The sequence below is a fragment of the Myxocyprinus asiaticus genome, chromosome 23 (genome assembly GCF_019703515.2).
Source record: "Myxocyprinus asiaticus isolate MX2 ecotype Aquarium Trade chromosome 23, UBuf_Myxa_2, whole genome shotgun sequence".
NCBI classification, from domain to species: domain Eukaryota; kingdom Metazoa; phylum Chordata; class Actinopteri; order Cypriniformes; family Catostomidae; genus Myxocyprinus; species Myxocyprinus asiaticus.
In genome coordinates, this window is record NC_059366.1 from 13,974,882 (window position 1) to 14,000,295 (window position 25,414).

At 38.3% G+C, this 25,414-nt stretch overlaps 1 protein-coding gene across 6 annotated transcripts in view; it reads left to right on the forward strand.

Moving 5' to 3' along the window:
• The first annotated feature begins 1,124 nt into the window (after positions 1-1,124).
• LOC127413962 (MAP/microtubule affinity-regulating kinase 3-like) overlaps positions 1,125-25,414 on the forward strand; it is a 52,586-nt gene continuing 28,296 nt past the window's right edge. For 2 of the 6 annotated variants that reach the window (XM_051651556.1, XM_051651557.1), the window contains exons 1-5: positions 6,718-6,826; positions 12,640-12,831; positions 13,173-13,226; positions 21,033-21,081; positions 24,834-24,899. In XM_051651556.1, coding sequence (XP_051507516.1) covers positions 6,722-6,826; positions 12,640-12,831; positions 13,173-13,226; positions 21,033-21,081; positions 24,834-24,899 — 466 coding nt within the window. In that variant the 5' untranslated portion in view covers positions 6,718-6,721. Of the gene's footprint in view, positions 1,785-6,717; positions 6,827-12,639; positions 12,832-13,172; positions 13,227-21,032; positions 21,082-24,833; positions 24,900-25,414 lie in introns of those variants that run through there. The other 4 variants (XM_051651555.1, XM_051651558.1, XM_051651554.1 and 1 more) reach the window with 4 other exon arrangements.

A 25,414-nucleotide genomic window follows, 5' to 3' on the forward strand; every position in this document is an offset into this window, starting at 1 on the left:
TTCACTGAAAGTAAATAGTGACTCAGGCTAACATTTTGTCTAAAATCTCCTTACTGTGTTGCATGGAAGAAAGAAAGTCATACGGGTTTGGAACAACATGATGGTGAATGATGACAGAATTTCCATTACTAACAATAATAATTCTGTAATACATGTTAAATGTGTATTATGTAAAGGAATATAGGGGAGTTTGTGAAAGTAACGAGTTACTCACTACTTGAGTACTCTTTTAATTGGATACTTTCTTACTCTTACTCAAGTAATTATTTATGTTAACACTTTTACTTCTACTTTTACTTCCGATCATGGAATTCTGGGTAGGGCATCAATTTGGCCAGCGCCGGCCCTGATTGGCTCTTTTACCTGCAAGGCAGGACTTCCTTTTCTACATGTATTGACGTTCCAATTTCTCCCATTAATTTTAATAGCAGTGGTAAGTCTCAGCTAAACTGACTATGCTTCCACTGATACCTAGGGGCATGGATGCAGCATCATTCAAACGCAATAGTTTTTAGTTAAAGATGCCATTGTAGAAAATCACTATTCACAGTCAGCCATGATTAATTTAATTCATGAGGGAAACTATCCAATAAAAGGGGTAGATTCTGAGATTAAGTGAGAAGTAATAGCCTGGTCATGTGATCCTAACATGGCAGCCCCCATGATGGGACCCTTTCCATTTAGAATAAAACAGCTTTTATTAGGTTACTGATATGCCTGGAATCTTCATCTTATGTGAGTCATCATGATTAAACAGATATGTTTTAAAATTGCAATTAAATCCTTTAGGAGTAAAACTTTTTAAACAAGGAAAAAAAATTACTGAGTGCACCTTTAATAGGTATTAATGCACAATGCCAGTGTTGATGCCCTGTAAGTAGGTTACCAAAAGTTACAGTGCACAACAATTAAGTGAAAGCCTCTATCTTCATTTGAAATATCGGTTAAACCGTATATGGTGAAACTACATTCAATTGACCAGGGTGTGTCATGTCACGGATGTTATGGTATGACATAGCTTTCCCCTTTTTCCAGATGAACACCTAACTTCGAATCAACAAACAATAGCGGCGCTCTCCAATGAGCGCACGGGCCCGTCTGTTTCCTCACTTCCTCTGTCTCTCTCAGGGTTCGGCTCGAAACTCCTGCTCTGTTGGGCAGCCATCTTGGATCTTGGTTCAAACGGAAGGCGACAGAAGCGGCTGCTGATCGGGTGGAATGGAACCGTCAACAAGCGCGTCTTCCCCGCGTTCCCGATGCTAGTGAGCACCCGCCGTTACCCGTGAATGTATCGGACAGTCCGTCGGAAGGTCCGTTCGATGAGCAGATTGTCTTTGGGGGGAATCGCAGCGGAACTGCGGAGGCCCTGTGAAGTGCAATTTTCTCTATTCTTAATTGAACCGGACATCCGAAATATGAGACAGACAGCAACGCCAGGCCAGGACGTATTATTATTATTTTAACAGTGCACAAGTTATAGGAACTATAGCCGATCGCATTCGCTATTTAGTCATCTATTAGATGGCTGGACGTCGCTATTTAAACACAATAACGCCAGAGACCGCGAGCGTCCACCCAAACTTTCAACAAGTTTGTGACCAGATTCAGAGGCAAATCAGTGCTACTGACCAAGCTTGAAATCTGCCAGATATATATCTAACCCTCGTTTCATCGCAAAATCTGCTGGTTAAATTGTAATCCCGGGAAAGCAGCTTGCTATCAACACGATGTCAACAACAACAAGAGCCCCTCTGCCAACCGTCAACGAACGGAAAGCTGAAAACGTGAGTAGCCTGTTTTATTTTCTTTATTATTGGTTTAATACTCCGTCTTAACTCCTTTGGACTGGCTCCGTACTGCTGTTGTCTTGATCTTGTCTCGGCCGTGTCTTAAACCCAGTGAGATGCCTACCTAGACAGCAGTTTTGTGTGAAAAAGCTGTAGGCTCCCTTCTAAGACCATTCAGATCAATTTTGGCCAAAATGTGAGGTAAAGTCGCATCCCATGTCGTCTGTTTTGTGCTGACTGTGTGCTTTAAACGGATTAGCAGTGTTTTGTGCCAGTCTCAAAGACAGATGGGGGCACCAGGTCCAGGGCATCGGTGATTTGGCTCGTATTCTGCTTAATGAGTGCAACATATGCTTGATTACTCCTGCACACTTGCTGCCACTGACCGTGCGTGGGTTTGCATGTTTAATGCCAGGATGGGTTGCAGATATTGCGCATTGGCGTCAGTCTCCGTCCTATAGGTTACTGCACATACGTCAGCAATGAGGGAAGGTGACATGAGAGTGCTTGCAATGCAGGTCCCCCCTCATACCTTTGAATAATAATATGGGATAAGGTTCTCATCTTTTGTTCTCATCTTATGTTTAAGATGAGAACATAATTATATTGCGTAAAGTCTGAGACACAGTCATCAAAAAGTGTAATGATCACATTGCTATGAAATGTTCAAATGGATTCAGACTTGTGACGGATGGTGTTCATTCAATGTGATTTTTACTACTTGCTCAGTTAACTTAAAATTAGCATTTGGGCTCAACTTAATTTCACTGTGTACAGTCCATCATTTTTACTTTATTTAATTGTGTTGGGACTACAGGAGTAATATTTGTTGCATAAATGTATTGCTGAAATCATCGGGAAGGGGATTTGCATTTGCCAGCATGCTTTGCATGGGACTGATTTGAGGGAGTACATTTTTAAATTAAGTGTCATTTTAATGTATTTCTATGCAAAACAAAACAAGTAGGAGATTTGTGCAGGGCTCCAGACTAAAAAAAAAAAAAAAAGACTTCGGAGGCATTGGCTCCTTAACTGAAACATCAACATACTTGCTCTATTTAGATTTTAAGTTTGCATTCCCCTTTTGTCTCATCAATATTCACACCCCTTTCATAATTTATACAAATCTAAGAGATCATTTTTATTTATTTAGTACTGCTCTTCAGAATCTACATTTCAGATATTTGTATAACATAAAATATATATAGCTTAGTATGCATATAGTAATGTGTTGCCTTCTTGAGCATCAATTAATGTTTGCACCTTGTGTAATAGTTGTGTACAAGTCCCTCAATTGTTCTAAGTGTCAAAAGCTTGATCTCATATATATGCAGTTGTGCTCAAAAGTTTGCATACCCTGGCAGAAATTGTGAAATTTTGGCATTGATTTTGAAAATATGACTGATCATGCAAAAAAAATGTCTTTTTTTTTTTTTTTAAGGATAGTGATCATAGGGAGGTCTTTTGACAGTTCTTTTCTGCTCCCCATTGCTCAGTATCTAGCCTGCTCAGTGCATCCACGTGAGAGCTAACAAACTCATTGACTATTTATACACAGTCACTAATTGCAATTTAAAAATCCACAGGTGTGGGAAATTAACCTTTAATTGCCATTTAAACCTGTGTGTGTCACTTTGTGTGTCTGTAACAAGGCCAAACATTCAAGGGTATGTAAACTTTTGATCAGGGCCATTTGGGTGATTTCTGTTATCATTATGATTTAAAAAGGAGCCAAACAACTATGTGATGATAAATGGCTTCATATGATCACTATCCTTAAATAAAAGACAGTTTTTTTTTTGCATGATCAGTCATATTTTCAAAATCAATGCCAAAATTTCACAATTTCTGCCAGGGTATGCAAACTTTTGAGCACAACTGTGTGTGTATGTGTGTGTATATACACTATATTGCCAAAAGTATTCGCTCATCTGCCTTTAGACGCATATGAGCTTAAGTAACATCCCATTCTTAATCCATAGGGTTTAATATGACGTCGGTCCACCCTTTGCAGCTATAACAGCTTCAACTCTTCTGGGAAGGCTTTCCACAAGGTTTAGGAGTGTGTTTATGGGAATATTTGACCATTCTTCCAGAAGCGCATTTGTGAGGTCAGACACTGATGTTGGACGAGAAGGCCTGGCTTGCAGTCTTCGCTCTAATTCATCCCAAAGGTGCTCTATCGGGTTAAGGTCAGGACTCTATGCAGGCCAGTCAAGTTCTTCCACACCAAACTCGCTCATCCATGTCTTTATGGACCTTGCTTTGTGCACTGGTGCGCAGTCATGTTGGAACAGGAAGGGGCCATCCCCAAACTGTTCCCACAAAGTTGGGAGCATGGAATTGTCCAAAATCTCTTGGTATGCTGAAGCCTTCAGAGTTCCTTTCACTGGAACTAAGGGGCCAAGCCCAGCTCCTGAAAAACAACCCCACACCATAATCCCCCCCTCCACCAAACTTCACAGTTGGCACAATGCAGTCAGACAAGTACCGTTCTCCTGGCAACCGCCAAACCCAGACTCGTCCATCAGATTGCCAGATGGAGAAGCGTGATTCGTCACTCCAGAGAACGCGTCTCCACTGCTCTAGAGTCCAGTGGCGCTTTACACCACTGCATCCGACGCTTTGCATTGCACTTGGTGATGTATGGCTTGGATGCAGCTGCTCAGCCATGGAAATCCATTCCATGAAGCTCTCTACGCACTGTTCTAGAGCTAATCTGAAGGCCACATGAACTTTGGAGGTCTGTAGCGATTGACTCTGCAGAAAGTTGGCGACCTCTGCGCACTATGCGCCTCAGCATCCGCTGACCCCGCTCTGTCATTTTACGTGCCTACCACTTCGTGGCTGAGTTGCTGTCATTCCCAATCACTTCCACTTTGTTATAATACCACTGACAGTTGACTGTGGAATATTTAGTAGCGAGGAAATTTCACGACTGGTCTTGTTGCACAGGTGGCATCCTATCACAGTACCACGCTGGAATTCACTGAGTTCCTGAGAGCGGCCCATTCTTTCACAAATGTTTGTAGAAGCAGTCTGCATGCCTAGGTGCTTCATTTTATACACCTGTGGCCATGGAAGTGATTGGAACACCTGAATTCAATTATTTGGATGGGTGAGCGAATACTTTTGGCAATATAGTGTGTATATATATATATATATATATATATATACACACAAACATACACACACACACACACACACACTACCGGTCAAATGTTTTGAAACACTTACTCATTCTTTATTATATTTTTTTTTCTTCACATTTTAGAATAATAGTAAAGTCATCAAAACTATGGAATAACATAAATGGAGCTATGGGAATTATGTTGTGACTAAACAAAATCCAAAATAAATCAAAACTGTGTTATATTTGAGCATCTTCAAAGTAGTCACCCTTTGTCTAGAATTTGCAGACATGTACTCTTGACATTTTCTCAACCAACTTCTTGAGGTATCACCCTGGGATGCTTTTTAAACAGTATTGAAGGAGTTCCCATCTATATTGGGCACTTATTGGCTGCTTTTCTTTATTATTTGGTCCAAGTCATCAATAAAAAAAAAAAAAAAAAGATTTTTATTACATTTTAGTTTTATAATGAAATAAATTAATATATTGGCACAATTATATTTTTATCTACAAAACTAATTTCAAACATTTAAGCATATGCCTTCAGATCAAAAGATTTTTAAGATCATGAGAAACATTTCAGTCAAGTGACCCCAAACTCTGAACGGTAGTGTATATATATTGTAAAGAAGCTTGAAATACACATGGGACTCCTATTTTGAAATGCCTGCATTCCAAGTTGTGAGCTCACTGATGGCTGATACCCTGAGAAAGTGACTCTGATTCAGACTGCTAACCTGAACTCCAGAGTTCAAACTCTGTTATTTTCGGGTGATTCGTGAAAAAGACCTGGTTGTTGCATGCGGTGCAGCGAGTTTGCTTCTAAAGTAAATGTCTTGTTTTAAGGATTTTTAGACAATTTAATTCAGTGAATGTATTTTTAAAATATCATTTTGTCCTTTATTGTTAGTAAACACGTTTAATATAACCTTTTAATTCGGGTCACAAGCTGAATAGTCGGTTAAGAACTAATGATTAATCATTGTAAAAATCACCCAAATAGTCGAATAATTGCTAGATTAGTCGATTATCAAAATAATAGTTAGTTGCATCCCTAATTTAGAGGAGTTTCTGTCATGTTATTTTTTTGGATGTTACCGTTATAAAGAAGAGTGGAGCTAATGGTTAGATCAAGGATGGGAAGATTGCTACTGGAATAGCTGACTGGATTCAGTTCAGTTTATTGACTCTAATTCAGTAATTCACCAGAAGCACCACTTGTCTTACTGTACAAAAAGAGACATATAATATATTGAGGTGCATTGTTGCTACCTAACAGCAATCTGTAAGTTTATATGGAGTTATTTGGACAGATCAAATGTAAGTGAGGTTAACTCAATTAATTTACATTTCCACTACACAAAGCATTTGAGTTGAGCCTGCATTTTTATTTCAGATTAAGCAAACTCATTTTCATTGTGTGAATCCAAAGTCCACAATTTAATTAAGTCTGTCTGTCTGTCTATCTATCAGCTGAATGAAGAGGGAGAATTGTATGCACACTGTAACCCTTTACGTATAGATGTATTTGAGTATGTCATTTTTATGGAATGTTTATTGACATTTTATTTATTTATTATATGGCTTACAACAGCATGCCTATTTCAATGCAAATTTGGTGCTCACTTTTGTACAATGAGTCAAATGAGGTATCAAACACCCGCCATTCAGCCCCACCCATCCCAAAATCTCTCTGTGCCTCTCTCTCTCTCTCTCACACACACAAACACACTGGATGTCAAAAAGATTTTGGCAGTGATGCAACTCGTCATTATCAGTGTTTGTGGATGGGACAGTATTGATGAGTTCATACATAAAAGACCGGACTGTTTTGTTCAATGCCATTCAGCTTGCCAACACAAAAATGAGAGGATCACAATCTAATATGAGGCATCGTGCAAGCATCGTAAGTGACCTTTAATCAAGATCATTCTTTGCAGTCAAATAATTACAGTGGCTTGGATTTATGTGTTCCTGTTTGTATCAAGCCTGGCAATGTTGGTGGATTTAAAAATCTATTTGACTAAGCTTTGCTGATAACATTCAGTTTGGCGTGTCTGGGGGACAATATGCAGGATTTAGTGGGAACATTGTATATAGCGTAGTGTCAGCATTAGGGCTGTGTCAATACAGTCAAATATTGATATATCGCAATACTTTTTCTCACAATATTGTATTGAAACTTAGATCCATGTATCGTGATATTTTCAGTGCAGTCAGAGACACTTCTATGAGGCACCAAGAGACTGAAACTGATCCTGCAGGATTCACGGTTTCTCTCACAGACATGCTGGACCTCTCTCACACGTTCTTCATTTGCAGGATCCTAATGTCAATTCTTAAAATGTCAAGATCGCTCTTCCTTTCTATCTGCAATCCCCTACAGTCATATGTGCATAAATGCTTCCCATATGCTACATAAAATGTCTGTGATTAGCCACTGGCTGGTACATTTTTTAGATTTCACTCGTCAGTGTTTGAGTGGTGTAGTGGCGAAGAAGTTCTGCATCGAGATTTTTCACTCTGTGCTGAGAGTAAAAGCTTGACTCTTTCTGTGTGATGTGAATCCAAAGAGTAGATCCAAGCAAACCATTTGTTGTTTAATAATGTCTCTTTTAAAATCCTTTCTGTTCTCCACAGTCAGTTATTTATCAAAAACAACAAAAGAATCATTTAGTTCTAATCACACATAGCATGAATGCTGTAAAGAAGCCATTCGACCAAACAAACACTAAAACCATTTTAGCACTTTTTCTACATATCTAAGTAAATACTTATAAATAGTACAAATTAGGCATGTAAACAACAAACATGTAACAATATACTGTATATATGCAATATAATATATACAATTTCAATACATCATGTTTATTGATGTAATACATGGGCTATATTAAAAAAAAAAGCTAAAATGTCACCAAAATCATGAAAAAACTAATGATAAAATTACATTTGTAAAATTAATATGTCTGTAATTTAACAAGTTATAATGTCCCCTGTATAATGAATAACAGCATTAGCTGAAAGATAATTTCTTTCATACAGTATTTAAGCAAAAAGGACATTATATACATTATATAATATACCCAAATTAATTTAAATTAAAAGCTAAATCAAAATTTAATCATGATATCGTGATATATCGCAATATATATCGAATCGTGACGTGTATCGCATTACGTATCATATCTGGTAGTGGCTGGTGATACCCACCCCTAGGCAGCGTACCCTTACATACAGAGGTGTTAGTACCAAACGAGGCTCACTGACTTAATAAACGTTATCTTGTTTGAACATTTAGGACCAGCTTAATGGAATAGTTCAGATGGTCATAATGTTGTTTGTAGCCTAGTGCATGTTGCACAAAGGTCCTTTCACAAGGTTAAGAGATGTTGGGAAATTTTGGTCTAACAGATTGATCTTATGAAGTGCATTTTTTTTTTGTAACGTCTGGTGTTATTTTTGCAATGGCGAACTTCTGAAGAGAGCGTGATTGGTCAGGTGAGGTGAAAATGGACTATGAAAGAGCTTGTGATTTGGTCTGTCATCTATAGACCTAGCCTATAGTGAAAATGAACAACAATTTGTAACTACCTGGCTGATCATTTCTGTTTGCTAGCTCACTAATATCGCAGACGGTTATGCTTAATTAACTGTGAGAGGCAGAAATCGTGATCACGATTAAAATACGATTAATTGTGCAGCCCTAGTTTTCAGACATCCAAGGGATGGTCAGTATTAGTGATTTCTGCACTGACTAGGACCTCTGTTGCCAAATATTTGGTTTTTATGTGACAGTGGAAATTGTATTTTTCCCAGAGGGTAAAATGGGCAAAAGGAGACTGATATTGTAAATTAGAAGAAAATAAGTAATTCTTATTGGCAGTTTCCATGTATGGCTAGGGCTGGGTATTGATACAGATTTTTCGATTCAATTTCGATTCTACACTGCGTGCCCAATTATTAGGCAAGTGAGTATTCTGATCTTATCTTTATTTCCATGCACATTTTCCAACTCCAAACCATATAAACTTGAATGCTTATTGGATTCAATCATTTTCAGGTGGTATGTATTTGTGTAATGAGGGAGGGTGTGGCGAAAGTGACTAACACCTTATATCAAGGTGTGCATAATTATTAGGCAGCTTCATTACCTCAGGTAAAATGGGACAAAAAAGAGATTTAACTGACACTGAAAATTCAAATATTGTAAAATGCCTTTCAGACGGATGCAACACTCTTGAAATAGCTAAACTATTGAGGCGTGTCCACCGGACAATCAAACGTTTTGTTGCGAATTGTCAACTGGGGCGCAAAAAACGCATGGAGAAGAAAAGGCGCAAATTTACTGCAAAAGACTTGAGAAGAATGAAACTTGAAGCTACCAGGAACCCATTATCCTCCGATGCTACCATATTCCAGAACTGCAACCTACCCGGAGTGTCCAGAAGTACAAGGTGCCAAGTGCTCAGAGACATGGCCAAGGTCAAGAAGGCTGAAACATGACCACCACTGAATATATTCACAAGTTGAAGCGTCAAGATTGGGCAATGAAATACATGAAGACTTTTCAAAGGTTTTATGGACAGATGAAATGAGAGTAACTCTTGATGGACCAGATGGATGGGCCCGTGGCTGGATCACTAATGGACACAGGGCACCACTTCAAGTCAGGTGCCAGCAAGGTGGAGGAGGGGTACTGGTATGGGCTGCTATCATTAAGGATGAGGTAGTTGGAACTTTTTGAGTTGAAGATGGACTGAAACTCAACTCTCAAACCTACTGCCAGTTTCTGAAAGTACTTTCTTCAAGCAGTGGTACAGGAAAAAGTCCTCAGCATTCAAGAAGGTCATGATCTTTATGCAGGACAATGCTCCATCAAATGCATCCAAGTACTCCACTGCTTGGCTAGCCAGCAAGGGCCTCAAAGATGCCCAAATAATGACTTGGCCCCCTTCCTCACCTGACTTAAATCCTACTGAGAACTTGTGGGCCCTTCTCAAACATGAGATTTAAAGTGAGGAAGACAATACACCTCTTTGAATACCATTTGGGAGGCTGTGGTTGCTGCTTCAGCGAAAGTTGAACGTGAACAGATCAAGAAACTGACAGACTCCATGGATGAAGGCTCATGACAGTTATTGAAAAGAAGGGTGGCTATATTGGTCACTGAATATTTTTGAAAGGCCAAAAATGTTATTTAATTGTCATTTTGTGTTACTTATTTGTAGCACCTACTCTAAAAATTGAAAATGAACAATTGAGTTGGGAGAAATTCTATTTGTAATTTAGTTGCCTAATAATTGTGCACACTTATTCCCCTGAGAAAGACAAAACTCACTTTTTCTTTGTTAAACATTCAGGTTTGAGGTTCAATATTTTGGATTGACTGAGAGCATTGTGTTTGTTCAACAATAAAATGAATCCCGAGGAATAAAATTTGCCTAATAATTGGGCACACAGTGTATATCGATTCATATGGGTATATTTCAGTTATAAAGTCAATTTTAATTATATATCTCCCAGCTAATGCTGTTTATTATGCAGGGGACCTTCTAACTAGGTACATTACAAAAATATTAATTTGACTATTTTTTTTTTTTTTCATAATTTTTGTCACATTATAGCTTTTTAAAAATGAACAAATGCATGTATTCAATCAATAAATATGATATTATATTGGATGTATTATATTTTGTTACATTTTTGTTTACATGCATAATTTATACTATTTACAAGTATTTACATTGAATTGTTGAACGTGCTAAATACTGGTACTATCTCTTTAAGAAAACCGGCATTTCTGCAAAGAGCATTTGTAAATGAGCGCATGTTTATGAGAAAGACTCGAATGTAGGGCTGGGTGATATGGCAAAAAAATTTAATCTCGATTATTATCAAACTTATGGATGATTCATGATTCGATTTGTTCAACTTTTAAATGTACTCCAACATAATTCAAATGACATGCAAGGCAACCTGGTTAGAGAAATCCAAGTTCTTTTCATTAGGAAACAAAGGTGTGCAAGAAAAATGTACAAACACACCAAATGCACCAAAGGGGGAAGTTGACAACAGAGTGTAAATGTAAAATAAGTTAAAATCTAATAAACCCAGATGTTCAGAAATAATTGAATAAGAAAACTGCAAAATAATTCTTAGCCAGTGTAGGTATTTATTTGATCTAAACCAAGTCTATCTAGAAATCAGTATCTATAAATTATCAAGTTTATCTAGAGTACTCATTGTATATCAAACAATTTGTGTGTATATTCATAAACCCCTGCAGATAGTGATGCACCCTTTAGCGGTTCAAGCTGAGCAGTGCAGCAATATGAAATAATTTATTATTACAATTCAACTAGCAAAGTTTGTGAAAATGATCGCTTGCCAAATGTTGGCTATAGATGCAGTACACTTGAAACACGTCACAGAACAAAGCAATATGTAGCGATCTATCTGAATCTTCATGGCAAAAGGAGCGGCGGATGTTTGATTCTCCCATGTATAGCCTCTCCATGAACTGAAATGAAGCGCCCATAACTGTCAGGTTAAATAAAGCTTTTTTATGGGTAAAAAGAAGAGAAAGGATACCGTTCATCAACTTGAACGCACGCAGAGGCCAGTTATGGTCTTAAGCCGGTGTATACCTGCATGATGGACGAAGCTGAGCTACGATCACTATGTACAGTCGTACTGGGAATATTACTGTTGTCTTTTATATCAGTCTCCGTGTTGTTAACCTGTCACGTTCATTTGGAGCGCGCCACACACGTGCAGCTGATCAGATCGGGAGCGACATTAAGACAAGCGCTGTGAATTATTTTTCTCTTCCTTATTCAGCCTTTGGTGGATTTACAACATATCTAAGTACAGCGTTTGCAATATTTGTTTTTGCAAAATCTCAATTTCTCAATTTAAGAGAAATGAAAAATCATGTCAACGCAAATTCGAATTAATCGGTAAAATTGGAAAAACCGCCCATCCCTACTCGAATGGCCTCGTCCGCTAAGCTTGATTAGAATTAAATGTTTCTTTTTTGTTGTTTTAAATTAACAACTGACTGTAAAGAACAGAAAGGGTTTTAAAAGAGACCTTATTCAATGACAAATTCCCCACTATACAACACATTCTCTGGTGAGTGAAATCTGAACATTTACCAGTCAGTAGCTAATCATAGACATTTAAGTCGCATAACATGAATTTTGGTTGCAAATGCGAGTGATTTCCTCTCATTGTCGTAGAGGGTTGCGTATAGAGCAAAAGATCGTTCTTGGGATTTAAGAATCGATATCGAGATCATTCAAATAAAGATTGCAATGCTTTGGAAAATCTATATTTTTACCCAGTCCTAATGGATATGACTGCTTACTTTGTTTTTCCAACATGCACAATAAAGTTTGTAGAGATTCACCGATCGGCCAAACATCAGTAGTGGCTAATAAAAGCAATTATCTGCACTGTCGGACATTGTCTGATTGTTTAAAAACAGCTGATGATCAGGGCCAATTATTAAAAAATGTAGAACCACCAAACTATAGATATCATGAGATGTTGTTCTAAATAATCGGATATTGGCACACAGAATTTTAATCGGTGCATCCTGTTGGTGTTATTTTGTTTCCATGAAATAAAATAATATTTTTCAAAGTAAATTATTCTTTATAAATGTGTTTGATCATTTCTAATTTAAATGTGTTTTGACTTTCAAATCTACAGCATACAACAAATGGCCATGGCCGAGGGGAGGTGACCTCTCGGTCTGTGAGGTCGAACGGTCGAAACCGGAATTCTGGGTCGGGGTTGGATGAGGTGCACCCTCTTATTGGGAATTACCGACTTCTAAAAACCATTGGAAAGGGCAACTTCGCCAAGGTCAAACTGGCTCGCCATATCCTCACAGGAAGCGAGGTGAGTGTCAGGAGTCATGAGTATGTTGCCTGACTCGCATTTTTCCAGAGACAGACACATTAGCTTTTGTGCTGTCATTGTGTTTCCTTTTGGAACGTTTTTGAATGACATTGCTTTATTTAGCAGAAACCGTTATACTGAATACTGTAAAAAAAATAAATAATGATATTGTGCTATGATTCTAATGAAGAAAACCTGATAAATTAATTATCTATTGTGGACAAATCCCGCATTGACTTTATACACACTTATACATGTTACATTTTGGGAAGCCTTTTCATATATAATTGTCTGAAAGTTTAGGTTGAACCCTACTAAAAGTATTAATTTTTATTTATTAGGTGGCAATAAAAATGATTGATAAAACCCAACTGAATCCAACAAGCCTTCAAAAGGTGAGGTTCACATTTATTTGTATGTTTTATGTGTTTGAACAGTATTGAAAACAATACTGTTGTGTGATTCAATTATTTTTTTTCTTCTCAATGCCATTTAGACCTGTATAGATGCTCTCAATATTGTGATGCACTTTATAAGCCTCGCATAACTCTCATAGTGTTCGTGCAAATATTTTTTTTTTAAACAAATACTCTAGTTTTTAGAGAAGGCAATCTACTTTAACCTAACCACAATAATAGGAGCCATCCATGGTCATATTTGTGGTTATGGCCTTATCATTCCAAATGCCACTGTTAAACAGTGGTAGAACAATGGTAAACTTTCGTATAGACAAGTACAATTTAGAATGAAGGGGCTTACACTTCTTTGAATTATAGACAGATTATTTGACAAAAATTCCTCATGTTCTATCCTACTCCTGTTCTATCTGGCCATGTTTGCCTTCATATTTTCTAAAGGTGACTTTAATCATAAGGTTTGAGTCCTGCTAAACAAATATCACTCTCGTTCAAATAAAAGTCCCAACAAATGCACGCAGTCTCTAGTTACCTTAATTAGTTTTGCGAGGTGGGGGATTTTTGGCTTGTGAAAATTATGAATGGCTAGTGACCTTGGCACACTACTAGCCACAGTGGCTGGTGAGCCAAAAACTTAATTTCAAACCTTGCTCATAACTTAAAGTAGTTAAACTACAGTCAAGCTACTCTTTTTAAAAAAGTAGCTGGCTACACTACAAAATACTAACAAAAAGTAGCTAACTACATTGTTATATATTCAAACATATCATCATCTTTAAATAGATTCAGTTACATTATATTATTTAATTAGGTTGATGACATTAACTTGAACATGTATAATAAATATAAACTAGCAGACAAATGAGGAGAGGAAAGGATGGAGCGGATGGAGGAGGAGGAGGAGGAGGATAAGAAGAGGGAAGGACAGATGGACAGTTGAAGTGACCGACTGGAGGGACCTCAAAATGGGATGAGGTGGGAGATAAAGACTGGAAAACAGGCACAGATACAAAAAGACCGATGACAGTCAGAATGAGGAGAGTGAAAGAGCTACATATTAGTGATACGGAGAAACGATGATAAATATGAGGCAAGAGATGTGGGCATGCGATGAAATGAAGAATTCAAATGATAATGCTAATCAGTACTCGCTCTGAGATACACAATCTGAGGCCACGTCTCTAATTTTAGCTGGAAACTGCTCGCCGCAGCCACCATTAGTTTTTCCACAGTGCCATTGATTGGGATTCTGTGTCTATTCTCTCTCTCGGTGGTCTGCTGGCAGCTCGCTGGTCCTCTGCCAACACGCAGCTCTGACTCACGCACCAGAGTAATGAAAGACTAACCCAAGCAGTCCTCTTTTCATCTTTCTCTCTCTTTTTGTGCATTTTAGTTTGGTATGCCTTTCTTCTTTAAAGGGATATTTTAAATAAACTGTCACCAAACCCAAATGACTTTCTGTCTTCGATGGAACACAAGAGATGTTAGACCGTGTATTGTTCTCCATTACTGTTCACTTTTATTGCATCTTTTTTTTTTTTTTTTTTACCATAAAATGAAAGTGAATAGTGACAGAGGCTAGCATTTTGTCTAACATCATCTGTTGTGTTCCACATAAGAAAGAGAGTCAGAGTTTGGAACAAAACGAGGATGAGTAAATGACAGAATTTTTATTTTTAGGTAAATTATCCTTTTCATATTGTCAGGATGTCCTTCTTTCGGCTCCATCTGTTTATATCTCTTATTAACACTGCAGTAATCTCTAGTCCTGAAGCAGTGGTGCATGCTCTGTTTGTTGGAATCCCAGGATGCATTATTCTCTAACACGTGTCCTCATGATTGTGTATGCACAATGTTGTGTGTTGGAGGTTGTGTAATTGTTTGTGGGCGTGCGAGCTCCACACTAGGTCTGGTCTCTCGACTGAAGTGAGATGTTCTGCGGTGGACTGGTGTTTTTTAGTCATCGCAGAGGCGTTAAGATGGGGAGAGTGTAAGAGTTGAGATAGAAATGAGAAAATCTCAAAGATATCTGACTGTATAGATGATATTTCATATGATCCAAAAGTTACATACCACAGTGAAAATAAAGATTTGTTTCTTTTTCATTTAAACTTGGAAAATATAAAAGAATGTTTAGATTTACAACAAAGATACATATATATCAATACTATCAAATCAAAAGCATTATCCTTTGATCTGTATCTTAACATATTTGAATGTCTTTAAGAAGTTGATTGATTTAGACATTTTGACAGTGTTTTCACTATCTGCCCTGTCTCCTGTTTAACTAGCCTAGTAGTACAGAGACTATTCATAATGCTTTTGAGCTCCAAAAGAACAAACACAGACCATACAATTAGCACGACTTCCATGCTGTATTCTAAGGCCATGTTTGGAGTAGCATACTAACATACTACTCTTTCTGTATTATATAGTATGTATACTGTCCACAGTATGTAATTTGTCTGTATAGGCCTATTCAACATTAGGCAAAATGTGCAGTATGTAGCAGAGCACACTGTGTTGAATACTGTATCTCACAATGTGCTCAACTAACTTGGTCCTTCATTTGCAATGTGTCAAATGAACCACAAGAAGTTGCAGCCATGATTTTAACATCTCCATTTTGTCTTGTTTTTTGATTGGAATGCCACAAGTAAAAGGGTTAGTTCACCCCAAAATGAAAATTCTTTCAATCATTTACTCACACTAATGATATCCCAGGTGTGCATGACTTTCTTTCTTCAGCAGAACACAATTAAAGAAAAATAGAAAAATATCTTGGCTCAGTAGGTCCTTAAAATGCAAGTGGATGGTGATCAGACTTTTGAAGCTCCAAAACAAACAGATAGTCAGCATAAACATCATCCATATGACTCCAGCGGTTAAATTAATGTCTTCTAAAGCGACACGATTGCTTTTGGTGCCAAAAAGATGTGATGTAATCACATTGGCACGTGAGACACATGAGAACTGAGGCATGTGCGACACACCCATAAGAGCAGCGCTGTTTACAAGGGAGTAGGAGGAATGCTGTACAGAAGCTTAGTTGGTTTTGGTTTAGATCTGTATTTGTGTTTGTTTCTTTACTCACAATAGTGTGTTTGTGTGCTTATCCTGGACGCCTCAACCAAGAGAAAAATGAGAGATTACATCCGTAACATGCCAACGTGAATGCGTCACGAGAAACCCTGTTGAACTCGGCGCTCTCGTGAAGCTTACCTGAAATCAACTTTATTTATAAAGCACATTTAAAAACAACAAAAGTTGAACCAAAGTGCTGAAGCGATGGTTTATTGTTAAAAAGTATTTAGTACTTTTTTCGCACCAAAAGCGATCGTCTCGCTTTAGAAGTTTAGAACCTTTTAATTTAAACACTGGAGTCGTATGGATGATGTTTATGCTGACTATCTGTGCTTTTTGGAGCTTCAAAAGTCTGATCACCATCCACTTGCATTTTAAGGACCTGCTGAGCGAAGTTATTTGTCTTTTTTTCTTCAAATGTGTTCTGGTGAAGAAAGAAAGCCATGCACACCTTGGATATCATGAGGGTGAGTAAATGAGACAATTTTCATTTTTGGGTGAACTATCCATTTAAGACAAGAAAATGTGAAATACGTAAGGGATAATGAATAGTCAGCTGGTTGTTATTGAACAATAAACCCCGACAGGGTGATCAGGAGTCTTGTATCACCCTGAAGGGGTTTATTTAGTGATGACAACAGGCTGACTGTACATTATCCCGCTTATTACACGGCTACTAACCAAATAAATAAATACATGGACATAAAATATTGATTTGCGTTGAAATTATGTAATTTGAGAAGAAATCGCTGAACATCTGGAATCAAACTCCGGTTTGCTTCGGAGTTCTGTTGATGATTACTTTGTAAAAATGACTGACTGACTCTTCATTATTCAGCCTATTACTTGCCAAATAAATGAATAAATTCTCATGAAACATGATTTAAGTTGAAATTATTTTATTAGCTTACTCGTAGAGATCACAGAGTGATCTGAGAAGCAGGAGAGACGGCTTGCAGAACCCGGATGAGCAGTCTCTTAATAGCCGGATGTGCGGTTGTTACAGAGCAATATTTGACTGCTGGATGGTGCCATTGACCAGTCAGAATAGAGTATTCAAGAGCGCCGTGTAATAAATAACAGTAACACCAATTATATGCAATGTAATAATGTAGCATAGTACTGTTTTTTTAGATCGTTGCATAATGCCTACTGTTTCACTTGCTATTTTTAAAACATAGTATACAGTATTATGACCGCAATACTCCATTCCTAACATTGCATAAGTCTTCTGACGTCCTTTCGTTCTGTTCCTCATACAAAGTAGCCCTTGGTCATTGTATGCTTTCGTTGTATAGAATAGAAATGCATGGACTTTCTTCCTTCCGTGGAACACAAAAGCATGCGTTGTGAAGAAAGAGTTTGGAATGGCATGAGGGTGAATATATTACTGAATTTTTAGGTTCCTTAAAATCATAAATAAAACCGTGCAAACACATGACTATATTGTGTCTTACCTCTCAGTGGCATTTGATGATTAAAGTAGCTAAACCCAGTGAGTAAATCTTGGTAGTTTAGTAAGCGATAGTTAGAGTCATGATTTCCGTGAATGCACTTGCAGAGACATATCAGTCTTTAACATGTCAGACTGTTTTGTTTTGAACGATCACTGTAGAAAGGCTCTTTCGGCAGAGGAAATCCAAAGTCAAGTCAGTATGTGAGGGAGATATTGTATTAGATATAGCTGAATTTGTATTTAAATGTGCATGTTTGCTCTTGTGCTTACATGTGTATGGGTTCTGCATTGGTTTCATTGCTTTGTGGCTTTAAAGGAATGTTCCGAGTTTAATACAAGTTGAGCTCTGTCAACAGCATCTGTGACATGCTGTTGATCACCACAGAAAATAATTTCTCAAACTGGAAAAACTAGCAAAAAATTTGTTTACAGTAAGGCTTTTACAATGAAATTTGTGAGACAATGCATTGCACTGGTAAAACATTAAAAGACGCACATTTCGAAAGTATAGCCACAAAACTTGAACATTATACATTTTAACATGTGACTAGTGTAATTAAAAAATGCTTACTGGGGGCCTGGGTAGCTCAGCGAGTATTGACACTAACTACCACCCATGGAGTCGCGAGTTCGAATCCAGGGCGTGCTGAGTGACTCCAGCCAGGTCTCCTAAGCAACCAAATTGGCCCGGTTGCTAGGGAGGGTAGAGTCACATGGGGTAACCTCCTCGTGGTCACGATTAGTGGTTCTCGCTCTCAGTGGGGCGTGTGGTAAGTTGTGTGTGGATCGCAGAGAGTAGCATGAGCCGCCACATGCTGTGAGTCTCCGTGGTGTCATGCACAACAAGCCACGTGATAAGATGCACAGATTGACTGTCTCAGAAGCAGAGGCAACTGTGACTTGTCCTCTGCCACCCAGACTGAGGTGAGTAACCGCGCCACCACGAGGACCTACTAAGTAGTGGGAATTAGGCATTCCAAATTGGGAGAAAAGGGGATAAAATAAATAAATAAATGCTTACTGACCTCTGTTCAAAGTTGCATCCAATATTTCTCTTGTCATGACCATGTAAAGCCAGTAAATCCAGTAACTTTCACATGCGCAAGGATACCAGAAAGGAACCTTTAATATAGAGAGTTCACCCACAGGAACTATGTTGATAACAAATAACAAGTTAATCCAGGAAATAGCAAATTAGTCCCACTAAATGGACAATTAAGACAACTTTCCTGCTCAAATAACACACATTTGTACAGAAGAATAAACATAGACCCTGTTTACACCTGGTATTAATATGCTTTTCGGGTGATCCGATCACAAGTGGTCAGCGTAAATACAGGTCAAAACACGGTCTAAAACGTTTTGTGATCAGATCACAAAAACACCATACGAAGGTAGTTAAAAATGCATGTGACCACATCACATTTGAGGTGTAAACACTAATCCGTCCTGAATGTGTCCCGGACAGCAGTGAAGCGCCACCCATCACCTGTCAATCAACCGCTGTACTAAAACAAGAGTTTAAACTTTGCCGGCTACTTGCTGCTTTTGAAGAGAAAAAAAACGTCAGATCGGAAAATGTTAAAAAGCTGAAACATACACAAGCACAGGAACTTTACAGATCTACTTCAGTGTGTCTGACATCAACACGTAGAGACACAAATGAGAAGCATGAACATTTGAAGTTCGCTAACACGGGTACTCCACTAAAATAACAAATAATTTTGCTCTAAATGTCGCATTTGTGTTTGGATTAAATTTCTACTGCATCTGGAAGAAACGGCGTGCTGGTTTTATTCGCACTTTCTTTGACTTTTCTGACGTTGTTGCACTTAAATATCTTGCATTAACACACTGACATAGTGACTGATGCATGTTGTCATGAAATCAGAGACCCTTCCCCTGAAATCCGAACACAAGTGGTCTCAGGAGACACATTTAAGGAACCAGGTATAAACGGCGATGTGTCTCGCCTGACCATATGTAATCACCTGAGACATCCTAAAACCAGTGGTAACACTTTGCAATGAGGTTCCATTCATTAACATTAGGTATCATGAACTAACAATAAACTATGTATTTTTTTTTTTTTTTACAGCATTTATTAATCTTTGTTAATGTTATTTAATACAAATACTGTTGTTCATTGTTAGTTCATGAACCTCATGTTAGTTTATAGGGCATGCATTAACTAATGTTAACAAATGTTAATTTTAAAAATGTATTAGTAGATGTTGAAATTGACATTAACTAAGATTAATACATGCTTTAAAAGTATTGTTCATTGTTAATTCATGTTAATTAATGTTGTTAACAAATGGAACCTTATTGTAAAGTTTTACCATACCAGCTGAAAATGGGGTCATAAGTGCTTTAACAAACATAAAAGCTTCACATTTTTGGCTTATAAGCCCTCCTCAATGCCTTGCCCCATAGATGTATATTGTAATTGCATGACTAAACAAAATAATTGCTTGTTTTAATAAGCTAAGGGACTAGTCATAATGTTTTCTTGCATTAATCGGCAGCATGCCACAAAGGGCTGTTGATACGATCAACTTGTATTAAACCTGGAACATTTTTTTAAAGGAATGTTCTGGGTTCAATACTAATCAAGCTCAGTCTGGCTGTCTTGAACAGTTAGCAAACCCCACAAGTATTTTTCATCTTGTTGAGTAAAACAGTACAATACAAGTACATCTTGTACACTAAAGGATATCCCTGTCAAGGCAACATCTGAGAGAAGAAATATCTAAATGTGCATGTTTGTGCAAATGTGCTTACTTGTGTATGGATTAGTCCGATGTATACATTTCATTACTGAAAAATACTTGTGAATCACGAAATTAAGTGAGTTGAGAATTGGATAGGGTTTGTGCTGTACTGAAAGCTTTTCCCTGTGGTTTAAAATCGCACTGTGTCTCTCGCACCGTCTCCACTTGTGAGAGCAGATCAGCACGTGCTAACAGCTCGGGAACACAGCCTGCCAGCTATAGAGCTATTAAACATGCATGACTCTTCCATTCTATTGAGAGGGGATGATACAGTCTCAATCTTTTTCTTTTTTTTAGGGATCAATAATGAATAGCACTCTCTGAGAATGAGGCACTCTGTTTGCTTTTACAATGACACAGTCCGGCTGAGCTTCCTCTTCATCTCTAATGCAGAAATGTAGTCCTAAGCTTTTGTTAAATGGTACATCTTGACATGCTGATTACATTTAATTATGATCTTCTCTCCAACAGCTTTCCAGAGAAGTCAAAATAATGAAGAATTTAAATCACCCAAATATCGGTAAGCTAAATTGTGTTTATTGGCGTAAACACTGACACCTTTGTTTCCCCATAAAAAGTGGCTTTGGAAATGTTTAGCTGATTTAGTGTAATTACTTCTTTCTTATGTGTTGTTAGTTTCTGTTTGCAAACAGCATAATGATTAGCCAGACACGGCGTCATGTCCTAACACACAGAGCTTTATGTATCACTTGCCTATATTTAGATTGTTGATCTGTTGGTGGTTCAGCCCGAGAGATTGAGAAAGCTTCATGATATTTAAAGACAGACAGCGGTTATACAAAATGGGGAAAAATATTGGAACTTCCTTTTAAATCTACAGAGTGGTTTTCATAAATAAGAAATGATTTCCAAAGAGTCAGGAAAATAAAGCAGATGTTTGGGGGAGGGATGGATAAACAATGTGAACAACAGGAAAGAAAAAGTGAGTTTGATCAGGTAATATCTCCTTTAAAAAAAGATTACTGCTGTGGTTCCATGGTACAGTAATGGTTTCATGATAATACCATGATATTTTAATATGTACCATGGTACTTATTGATTACCATATTCATTTACCATGGTATATATTTACGTTGTACTCCAAACTACTATGGTATTAAAGACCCCATGAAATTAAAATTGAAGTTTTGTGGATTTTAGTCTGTTTGCTTTGATGCCATCAATAATAGTTGAAAAAATTTACTTTACCGCGAGAGACAAATGATTGGCCCGCACTAAAGGCCTGCTCACACCAAATCCGTGACAATTTTGCAAGACAAACTTCCGACGAAAGGTCTATACACAGAGTGCGTAAAAATCTAAATGAAAAACAGTTTCATCCCTGTACAGTAGGCGGCACTGTTGCTGTTTTACAAACATTTATACCAGTCTCCTGTCCGCACCTCCACCTGTTAGAGATTAATATATTGAATGCTGTAAAAGCATTAATTTACCTAATTTGGCATAACTGTTTCATTATGGTCTTTCCATGTTGTTGATGCATTCTGAGAGGTATATAATCTGTTTTTATGCGAGCGAGATGAGTAAAGAGCACTGATGTATAAATATACGGCACATGTATTTTGCTACAAGTATATTCCAAATGGACTCCCGAAGCCAACTACTCTTTTTATAATGTCTGAATTAATGCCTGGATAATATAACACAAGGTACTGTGATACAAATACAAGTGGAATAGTGCACATTAAGAATAACATTGTACAAAAAATATATGATGCATAGCCTAATATTAAAAATTATTTATAAGAAAACATTGGTTTTGGGAAAATGGACCAAAAAAAAAACATTTACTCATTTTACACAAATTTGTATATACACATATAAAATGCTCTCTTAATTGAGAATGATACTGATCGTAATGATGGGTCATGGCTGTGACATAAACTAAAACGTTTTGGCCTTTTATGGCAAGAGATTAGCCCTTTAATGGGCTGCCTCATTCACTTTTACTAAGTTTAGGGTTAGATTTAGAGGCAGTGTTAGGTTTAGGGGTAGATCTAGTGGTAGGGTTAGGTGTAGGGGTAGATCTAGTGGCAGGGTTAGGTGTAGGGGTAGATATAGTGGTAGGGTTAGGTGTAGGGGTAGATCTAATGGTAGGATTAGGTGTAGGGGTAGATCTAGTGGTAGGGGTTAAGTGTAGGGGTAGATCTAGTGGTAGGGGTTAAGTGTAGGGGTAGATCTAGTGGTAGGGTTAGGTGAAGGGGTAGATCTAGTGGTAGGGTTAGGTGAAGGGGTAGATCTAGTGGTAGGGTTAGGTGAAGGGGTAGATCTAGTGGTAGGGTTAGGTGAAGGGGTAGATCTAGTGGTAGGGTTAGGTGAAGGGGTAGATCTAGTGGTAGGGTTAGGTGTAGGGGTAGATCTAGTGGTAGGGTTAGGTGAAGGGGTAGATCTAGTGGTAGGGTTAGGTGTAGGGGTAGATCTAGTGGTAGGGTTAGGTGAAGGGGTAGATCTAGTGGTAGGGTTAGGTGAAGGGGTAGATCTAGTGGTAGGGTTAGGTGTAGGGGTAGATCTAGTGGTAGGGTTAGGTGTAGGGGTAGATCTAGTGGTAGGGTTAGGTGTAGGGGTAGATCTAGTGGTAGGGTTAGGTGTAGGGGTAGATCTAGTGGTAGGGTTAGGTGTAGGGGTAGATCTAGTGGTAGGGTTAGGTGTAGGGGTAGATCTAGTGGTAGGGTTAGGTGAAGGGGTAGATCTAGTGGTAGTGTTAGGTGTAGGGGTAGATTTAGTGGTAGGGTTAGGTGTAGGGGTAGATCTAGTGGTAGGGTTAGGTGTAGGGGTAGATCTAGTGGTAGGGTTAGGTTTAGGGTAGATCTAGTGGTAGGGTTAGGTTTAGGGTAGATCTAAAGGTAGGGTTAGTTGTAGGTTTGATCTAGTGGTGGGGCTCGGTTTAGGGTAGATCTAGTGGTAGGGTTAGGTGTAGGGGTAGATCTAGTGGTAGGGTTAGGTGTAGGGGTAGATCTAGTGGTAGGGTTAGGTGTACGGGTAGATCTAGTGGTAGGATTAGGTTTAGGGTAGATCTAGTGGTAGGGTTAGGTTTAGGGTAGATCTAAAGGTAGGGTTAGTTGTAGGGTTGATCTAGTGGTGGGGCTCGGTTTAGGGTAGATCTAGTGGTAGGGTTAGGTGTAGGGGTAGATCTAGTGGTAGGGTTAGGTGTAGGGGTAGATCTAGTGGTAGGGTTAGGTGTAGGGGTAGATCTAGTGGTAGGGTTAGGTGTAGGGGTAGATCTAGTGGTAGGGTTAGGTGAAGGGGTAGATCTAGTGGTAGGGTTAGGTGAAGGGGTAGATCTAGTGGTAGGGTTAGGTGTAGGGGTAGATCTAGTGGTAGGGTTAGGTGAAGGGGTAGATCTAGTGGTAGGGTTAGATGAAGGGGTAGATCTAGTGGTAGGGTTAGGTGTAGGGGTAGATCTAGTGGTAGGGTTAGGTGTAGGGGTAGATCTAGTGGTAGGGTTAGGTGTAGGGGTAGATCTAGTGGTAGGGTTAGGTGAAGGGGTAGATCTAGTGGTAGGGTTAGGTGAAGGGGTAGATCTAGTGGTAGGGTTAGGTGTAGGGGTAGATCTAGTGGTAGGGTTAGGTGTAGGGGTAGATCTAGTGGTAGGGTTAGGTGTAGGGGTAGATCTAGTGGTAGGATTAGGTTTAGGGTAGATCTAGTGGTAGGGTTAGGTTTAGGGTAGATCTAAAGGTAGGGTTAAGTTTAGGGTAGATCTAGTGGTAGGGCTCTGTTTAGGGTAGATCTAAATGTAGGGTTAGTTGTAGGGTTGATCTAGTGGTGGGGCTCGGTTTAGGGTAGATCTAGTGGTAGGGTTAGGTGTATGGTTCCTGTGGACTCCAAAAAAAACACTATATACACAGTATTTGAACGTTGCATGCGGCTCTCACGAAACTTTCGGCAGCGGGGGGGAGAGAAGGGGATGGACCCCTTTGGGTGTGTTTCAGTGTTTCCAGTTTCAATGGGAAATACATCAACATAGCTCAAAAAATCAATTAAGCTCAAAAAGAGTCTTTTGCAGGGTACATATTCAAAACGGCATGGTAATGCAATGGTAACTTGTCCAAAAAAAAAAAAAACTTGCAATTGCATGTTTTTGGTACTTTTTATTAAATTGATAAACATTTAGTTCTTCTAAATGATGATCTTATTTTTCTCTATTAAAGTACCTGAGTTGACTTGAAATGAACTTCAATAATCTTTTTTTTCTTTTCTGTTTCCTTCCTATTTCTGTCTATCTCTGCAATTCACTGCTGTGTACCTCTATAGTCAAACTGTTTGAGGTTATTGAGACTGAGAAGACTCTGTTTCTGGTGATGGAATATGCCAGTGGAGGTACGTGGATGTGTGTGTTTGTGTCTTTGTGAGTATGGCTGATTTGTGCCCTGTTCAGAATTCCCATGTTCATGGAAAACCCGGTAATATCATGGGATTTTATAATTGTGATTTCCAGGCCTGGAAAATTCATGGAAATTAAGTTGGAACATTTTTTTATTGTGCATCAGGGCATCCATGGTCATGGAAAACCTGGAAATGTCAGATTATAGGAGTCAAAATTGTGTGTGTGTTTTATTTAGACAATAATAAAACCTTAAAAGTAATAGGAAAGTTATGGAAATTATAAAGTGTAGTTTAAGTAAGTATAAGTATTTAGTATCAGCTCAAAAATGTTTCATCTGCTAAAATAGTTTTTGTGTGGACAGTCTCTATGAAATGACTTTTAAAAATCCAGTCCAATCCAATTGAGCTGTTCAGCTGTGATGTCAATTTGTAGGTGATCCCGAAAGGCTAATTCACTGTGGATTCTCTCTGGAGTTTCCTATGGGTTTTTATAATGACGGTTTTGGATT